Source organism: Arachis hypogaea, chromosome 20, assembly GCF_003086295.3.
Source record: "Arachis hypogaea cultivar Tifrunner chromosome 20, arahy.Tifrunner.gnm2.J5K5, whole genome shotgun sequence".
Lineage (NCBI taxonomy): Eukaryota > Viridiplantae > Streptophyta > Magnoliopsida > Fabales > Fabaceae > Arachis > Arachis hypogaea.
The window spans coordinates 7,984,428-7,992,215 of NC_092055.1; the positions used below are offsets into that span (position 1 = coordinate 7,984,428).

The 7,788-nt window shown below is 35.8% G+C and overlaps 1 protein-coding gene across 2 annotated transcripts; it reads left to right on the forward strand.

The window, feature by feature from the left end:
- Positions 1–1,324: 1,324 nt before the first annotated feature.
- On the forward strand, positions 1,325–4,427 carry LOC112784843 (myb family transcription factor EFM). Of its 2 annotated transcripts, XR_011878769.1 has the most exons (5): positions 1,325–2,465; positions 2,545–3,147; positions 3,236–3,312; positions 3,435–4,131; positions 4,348–4,427. XR_011878769.1 is itself a non-coding variant. In XM_025828174.3 (4 exons), exons 1-4 carry the CDS (start codon positions 2,249–2,251, stop codon positions 3,879–3,881), a joined length of 1,344 nt encoding a protein of 447 aa, XP_025683959.1. In that variant the 5' UTR covers positions 1,325–2,248; the 3' UTR covers positions 3,882–4,427. The 2 variants fall into 2 exon arrangements, 1 of the variants encoding a protein (XP_025683959.1); XM_025828174.3 differs by having other exon boundaries at positions 3,435–4,427.
- Positions 4,428–7,788: the final 3,361 nt, after the last annotated feature.

Genomic DNA, 7,788 nt, shown 5'->3' on the forward strand with positions numbered 1-7,788 from the left:
CTTTAAGCTTCATGGATTAATGTTCCCTTAATTTAGAGTCCGCAGAATTGAAACTAAGATATTCCTTCCTTGGAGGCAAATATTTTATTCTCTACATGGTGAATGTCTCGTTTCTCACATTAGATATTCCCTTAGCTCCCCTTCTCTTATTAGTGCACTCAAATTCATGCCAATTATGCATACTTTTAGACTTAAAAGACAAAGTTGCATTGCAAGGTGGATTGATACTATAACCTATTTGAATATGTGCTTTTTCCTTCTCTCCCCTCTCTTTATTCACTATGGTCCTAACAATTAATTAGTATAGTATATGTTTATTTATATGCTATATAGATTAATCATGACAGAATCATTAATCCCCTTCATTCTCAAACTCCAATTGAAGCAATACTACTTATTAACATATATAATCGTGTAACTAAATTTTTTAAGAATTGATTTATTATTAATTTAATTTTTTATCGATTTTGAGTACGATACAATATCCCTATTTTAAAATTTGGTAATGCAAAGGAGACAATAGAATAACTCAGTATACAAACATTTTTCATTAACGTAAAAGAGATAATAATTTAAAATTATTTTATTTAACTTAATATTTATACTTCTATATATATATATATATATATATATATATATATATATATATATATATATATATATAATTACATATTTATTACCTCTAATATTATTCAATTATTTCAATAATAATTAATAAATATATAATAATTAAAAAATTAAAATAAAATAATCTTAAACTGTTTTGAACTGATTTTTTATTAAGTACTAATTAAAAATTTTGGTTTAGAATTTGTTGTGCAAGTACATTCACCCTTAGCATGATAAGATGATTCTTCTGGTCACTCCTTAAGCATGAGCTATATCATGCATGTGCTAGCTTATAGAAACCACAGCTATACAATAGTACTTAGCTTATGTGTATATTAAGAACGTAACCAACATTATTACCCTACATATTGTTATGTGTATATCCATTTTCGTCTAACTAACTAGCTAGCTAATGGTCCAAAACCGTAAATTAAAGTGACTGAGACATTTACATGTATGTATATTATAAGATGCGGTAAGAGCATTATTGGGCATGCACATGACACCTATATAGTTATGCATCCTTATCCTCGTGCTTAATCCCTGAAAGACAACTTTGAAAAAGCAGATTGAATAAATATGAAAAGAAAAAGGATATGAAATTAATGATATATATTGTGGGTTTGTTTTGAAATTGTAATAGGGAGAGAGAATCTGAGTGTGATTTGGAAAGGAAGGCAAACAATAAAAGGAGGGGAAGTTTATATATAGATACACAAGGGGGTGAGGGATAATCAAAAGAGAGAAAGGAGTAAAGTTGGAAAAAGGTTAGGGGCGTATGTATGTTGTTGGTTAACACAGTCGCTTTTTATTTATTTTTTTTTTTTTTTTGATCAGCTGGTGTTTCCTAATAATGTGAATTATTTGATTTTTTTTTTTTTTGTATAAATACTACAAATTTAAGGGTCAAAGATTAATGTTTTATATTTTTTGTATTGAAATTTAAGTGGTATTTTCTAATAATGTGAATACTTAATTTTTTTATATGAATATTATAAATTTGAGGGTCAAATTTTTAATTATTTTTTTAATTTATAAATCCGAGAGTTAAATTTAGTTTTTTTATTTTAAATTTTTTTAAATATATAAATTGAGGGTCATATTTGTACTTTAACATTAAAAATTTTTTAAAATATGCAAATCCGACTGCATTATATCAAAAAAAAAAATTTCATCATAAATTGAATCTTTTAATTTGTATACTATGAAAATCTGATCTTCAATTTTAAAAAATTTAAGCATCTAATTTATTTTTTTTAAATAAATAAATAAAATTTATATAAAAAAATACAATTAACCATAATATAAAATTACACACATTTTTTTTCTATTACTAAAAAAATTAGCCTAAGAAAGTAAGAGAAGAAGAATCGTCTCTCTAATCTAATGTCAGAATCTTTCTGTCTTTAATTGTAGGAAGTTACTTGTTGGTCCTCCTAGTTATACTTTATTTTTCTATCTCTGTCTGCTTTATTCCATTGTGTTAAGTTGAAGCCCTCAGCCCTAAAAGGAAGACCATCCTCCCCTCCCTCCCTCTCTTGTGTGTGACAAGACGCCAAACACCCTCTTTTCTTTCCTCTTGTTTCTTTCTTCTCTTCAACTAACTGACACTAGTATTAGCAGTGTTTTGGTTATATATATGGCATCACCATCGGAACTAAGCCTTGATTGCAAGCCACACAGCTACTCCATGTTGCTGAAATCCTTTGGAGATCATAATAATAGTAACAGTAATGATCAAGAGCAGAATCAGAGCTACAAGATTGAGGAGTTCCTCTCCCGTCTTGAGGAAGAACGTCTCAAGATCGATGCCTTCAAGCGCGAGCTTCCTCTCTGCATGCAGCTACTCACCAACGGTATGTAACTAATAATGCATTCATTCATTCGTTGCGTTCTTGAATTGTTCAATTATTGATTACTGGAACATACATACAGCTATGGAGGCGTCAAGGCAGCAACTGCAGGCCTTCAACCAAGGAACAACAAGGCCGGTGCTGGAAGAATTCATTCCCATAAAGCACTCGGAAATCTCCGAGAAGGAGGCGCCGTCTTCCATGAACATGATGATGAGTGATAACAAGGCTAATTGGATGACATCTGCTCAACTATGGAGCCAATCAAGCCAAGAAGGAACGACAAGCGCTGCCACTCCTCCTCCTTCAAAAGATGCTGATAATAACAATAATATTGGATTCATGAGCATGAGCCCCAACAAGCACAGGAACGGGGGCAGTGGAGGAGCCTTCCTGCCGTTCTCCAAGGAACGGAGGAACAACAACTCTTGTACATTGGGAGGTGAGCTGGCACTTGCTTCCCCTGACAAGGAAATGCTCATCATGGATGATGATAATAATAATAATAATAAGAGAGACCATTCCTCATCAAATGATCAGGGAAAAGGAACTACTACTAGTAGTGCTACTCCACCTCCATCTACCACCACCACCTCTCAAACACACAGGAAAGCAAGAAGGTGCTGGTCACCCGACCTGCACCGTAGATTTGTTAATGCTCTTCAAATGCTAGGCGGATCTCAAGGTATGTATATGTATGTATAACTCTGTGTAACAATATTAATTAATTAATTAAGTATTATTCAATAATTATGATTTATTATGAATGATAGTGGCGACACCAAAACAGATAAGGGAGTTGATGAAGGTTGACGGTTTGACCAATGATGAAGTGAAAAGCCATCTCCAGGTACACACCACCACTCTGCAGTCTGCACAATGCATATTCTACTCTTGTATCTTGTTTCTTCTTTTCTCGTTTTTCGATAAAGATTTTAAAAAGAACAAATTTCGTTTGTTTTTGCTACACAGAAATATAGGCTCCACACGAGAAGACCAAGCCCAAGCCCACAACCAGGTGCACCAGCACCGCAGCTTGTGGTCCTAGGAGGAATCTGGGTCCCACCAGAGTACGCCACAGCTGCCGGAGCCCCTGCCGCCATCTACGGTGCTCACCACCCCGCCTCCCACGCCCCGCCACCGCACTACTGCGCGGCCACCCCAATGCCTCAGGAGTTCTACACGGCGGCTCCACCTCAGCCTCTGCTTCCGCCTCCGCCTCCTCCGCACCACCTGCACATGTACAAGGCGGCTGGACAGAATAGCTCCCCTGAGTCGGAGGTAGGAGGATGCGGAGAGCGGTCGGAGAGCATCGAGGATGGGAAATCGGAGAGTAGTAGCTGGAAGGGTGAGAGTGAAGGAGAGAGGAAAGGGTTGAATGAGGAGAGTAATTGCAGTGACATCACTCTCAAATTCTAGCTTCATTAAATTAATTAGGGGTTATGCACAAATTAGGGTTATCTTTTTGCATGCTCCTATCCCATTCCCATCCCATGCATAATCTTGCTCTCGCTTCATCATATCATTCATCATCATCATCATCATCATCATCATCATTATTATTATTATTATTATTATTATTAGTACTGAGTAGGTATACGTTTTGTGTAGTAGCTAGAGAGTAGAGAGGGGAGGAAAGGGCATAAAAGTGAGCATTTGTTTTGTTTCGGTATGTATAATTTGAAGGTGGATACTACCATGAAGATTTTATTATTGTCTTTATATGAAGATGCTTCTTTTTTACCATTAGATGATGAAATGTATGGTTTGATTTTGATGTGTTACAAAAGTGTTATTTTTTTTAAAGTGTGGCTAAACAAACAAAGTACACTTTTAACACAAGAATCTTCATAAAAAGATGTTTTTAGCATCTTCATTTGAGTAGTTGCCTAATTTGAATGCAATGCATTTCATGCTGTTATTGGCATGCTAGAGAATGAAGAATTGGATTCTGAATTCTGATCTTACCCTTGTCGTTTTGTTCTTTTTCCGAAATTACATATATGCCCTCATGCTTTCTACATAATCAATAACAATGTTCGTACAAATACTCTATAAAATATTTTTTTTTTCAACTTCAAGCTGTTAGAAGTTGGAACTTACAAGTCCCACTTGCTTTCGGGGTTTTAAAGTACTAGTTTAACGTTTTTATCACAATCAAATTACTTTATGTTAGCATAATAAACTTATTTGAATTAATTAAGGTACTTTTTTTAACTTTTTCCTTTTCTTTTTGAATCCCATGAATTCATCATTGCGTTAATGAGGATCATAGTAAGATTGGAGAAACAAACTTGGAACATTATATTCTCATACATTAACGGATAACTTGAATCAATTTTATAATTTTATTTGTTATACACGGTTAACAGTGGAGGGAGTGGTTGATACTTTGAGATACCTGCATCTACATGTTTGTCTCAGCAAACAACCAAACTCACTGTACCATGGCGAAAGTATAATAATAATAATAATAATAATAATAATAATAATAATAATAATAGTTCTTGCCTGATCAGCCAATGTATAGCCCGTCTTCTGGTAGGTGTTTATTCACTTTCTGGTTGGATCACGATATACGTCAGCTACAGATGGAACAGGGGGAGAGTACCTGCAAAAAGTACTCCAACGTTTAAGTCAGCAAATTAGAATATTAATAAAAGCTTAATCTTGGAAAGATAGCATACCTTCAAAACTCTGATCATTTTCCTTTATAAATAGGAGACGAAGACGATCGTTTTCTCCTGAATTAATGACGTTCAGAAGAGATTAATTGCCTTTCCAACGTTACCGAATAAAGGTCATTTATAATCATAAATCGGCAGAGTTAGTGCGTCAGTTACAATAAAGCCTGCCGAGCTATAATTCATAAATGATATATAACGGTCATATCACAACCCCCAAGCTTAGCCTGGTCTTAATGAGGCAGGTTGAACTTTCGAACTTGTATAACTGAGTTATAGCTCGGCATGGGGAGCCCCAGATCAACTTGGCTCATTGATATTAAGTAAAATGGTTTGTTGTTGTTTTGTTTTGTTTTTTTTTTTTTTTTGCATTAGAAATTGGGAAGGTCATGATAACTGAAAATTAATTGTTGTAGTTGTTTTTGAAATAGGGTGAAGTTCCTAAGTGGTATTATAACCGTTGGGAGTGGGCTTTTATTGAAGGGTTGTGATTTATCGTGGAACTGAAGGGTTTATTAAATGAATGGTCTAAAATTTATTTCGAGTTACACTCACTCAGGGGAGAGACTGTTGCTTTAACTGGTGTTGCTTCCAGAAACACGAAGAGAATGAGTAAAAGAGGTTAATAAGAACACTCCTTTACACTTTACTTTAGCTACTTCCTGCTATCTGAAAAAATGGTTGAGAAAAAGGCGAAGGCTTTGCCTAAGGTTGAGGATGATGAATCTTATGACTGGGTTAATGGGGACGTAAAGATAAGGGCATCTCTGTTCATTGATAAAGAAAGTGTTAGTGAGGTTAATCTTTCGAGAGTAGTGAGGCCTGGGTTCCGCATTGAACTGTTGACATACAATCGCGTGGATCACATTTTCCATAGAAAGAAAGATTTTGAGAACTTTTACAGGTACAGTTGTGTTCTTGAGGAACTGTTTGTCAAATTGTCTTTCACAAATTTTGAATGTGATGTGCTAAAACAGATGAACTGCGCACCCTCCCAGGTCCATCCCAATGGATGGACATTTTTGAAATGTTTTCAAGTCTTGATGCAATTTCTCGAAATTGAACCTGAATTAGAACTTTTATTTTCTCTTTTTAAAGCCAAAGGAGTCTGGAAGGATCTTTGGGTTAATTTGAATAGCATCCCTGGGTTTTCTGTTTTTAAGTTGTACAAATCTTCTTTCAAAGATTTCAAGGAAATATTTCTTAAGGTGAAAACGGTAGATGAGGAATTTTCATTTTATTTAGATGAACATCTAGGAAAAACTTTTTTGATTTATTGGTGCTGTCAGCCTCATCACATACTAGGTCTTGAGCTCATAACTCCTCGGAACAAGTGCATAATAAGTTTTCTCATGGAAATGGTGGACAAGGGTAGTCTAATATATGTTTTAGAGTTGCTTCCATGAGAGGAAGATAGGGCGTCTGTTATGAATTATTTTGGTGAGGTGTTATGAGCTACTTCTATCTAGTTCAATAGCATATTAGTTTTAGGATGCTCACTCATTTTTGTTCTTTCCAGCTGGTAAATATCCTGGAGTTTCAGCATCAAGTCTAAGAGCCCGCTTTTGGGCTAAGAACTTTGAAGGGTCTTCTTCGACCCCAGAGAAGATGGAGGGTAGGGCCGAGGTCAACCAACCACCACCGAGGAAAAAGGGTATTGTTTTCAAAAAGAAAAAGTCTGATGTAGTCACTGTTGATGAAGAAGAAAAAGGGATTCAGCTTGACGAACTGTTGAACTTTACTGTTAAACAAGAAAGACTTCATTCATTTGAGGATGAGGGGGATGGTTCATCAGTATGGGGCAGAAAGTTCCCTTTTAATGTTGTGGCAGACGAGGTTGTTCAATCTGCCTCGGATGTGTCTCGTATTGATGAGGTCGGGGACGTGGGTATTGATCAGTTTTTGCAGGTGAATCTTTGTTATATATCTTCCTAGAGACGCCCCAAAAATAAAAGACTGACTGTGACTGTATTTGTTGTATCAGGTGTTGGGGTTTCGGTTGGTCAGCATAGGCCGGAGCTAAGAGAAAAAGAATAGGAAGTTGCTACAGATTACTGCAGAGAGTGCTGGCCTAAAAGAGCAGCTGGAATCAAAAGAGACTGTCTTATCCGAGTTAAAGAAAGAGCTTTCCGATGTGAAAGAGGAATTAAGATTGGAGAAAGAAAGTCATGAAAAAGCTACTGAAACATTAAGGAAGAAAGAGAATGACCTTTCTAGCATGAGTGAGCAGGTAGTTGAGGTCACACTAAAGATAAAAAAGATGGAAACTAGCCGAGAAGCTGAGATCCTTGATGCGTTTGCTGAGGGTTTCGAACGTGCTATCACCCAGGCAAAATTCCTTGCCCCTGATGGAGATTTCACCGCTATGGACCCGAGCAAGATAGTTCGGGATGGACACTTAGTGGACGACGAAGAAGTCGCAGAAGAGGGGGGTTATAATTTAGCTTATTAGAAATTCTATTTAAAATGTTGTCCTTGTGTTTACCTTTTGATGGTGTGTTATGAATAGGGCATGTAAAAGCCCTGTAAGAACTGTTATTTTAAACCGTTTGCTTTTTGAAATTTATATCTGTCAAATTAGGGTATGTTTGCTCCTAATTGTTTGTGTGTTTTCCTGATCAAAGAGGGTCTGATTACTATAC

Coding starts and splice junctions, on each gene's coding strand:
- LOC112784843 (XM_025828174.3), top strand. CDS start 2,249: ATGGCATCACCATCGGAACTAAGCCTTGATTGCAAGCCACACAGCTAC. Junction 2,466..2,544: donor CATGCAGCTACTCACCAACG/GTATGTAACTAA, acceptor ACATACATACAG/CTATGGAGGCGTCAAGGCAG. Junction 3,313..3,434: donor AAGTGAAAAGCCATCTCCAG/GTACACACCACC, acceptor TTTGCTACACAG/AAATATAGGCTCCACACGAG.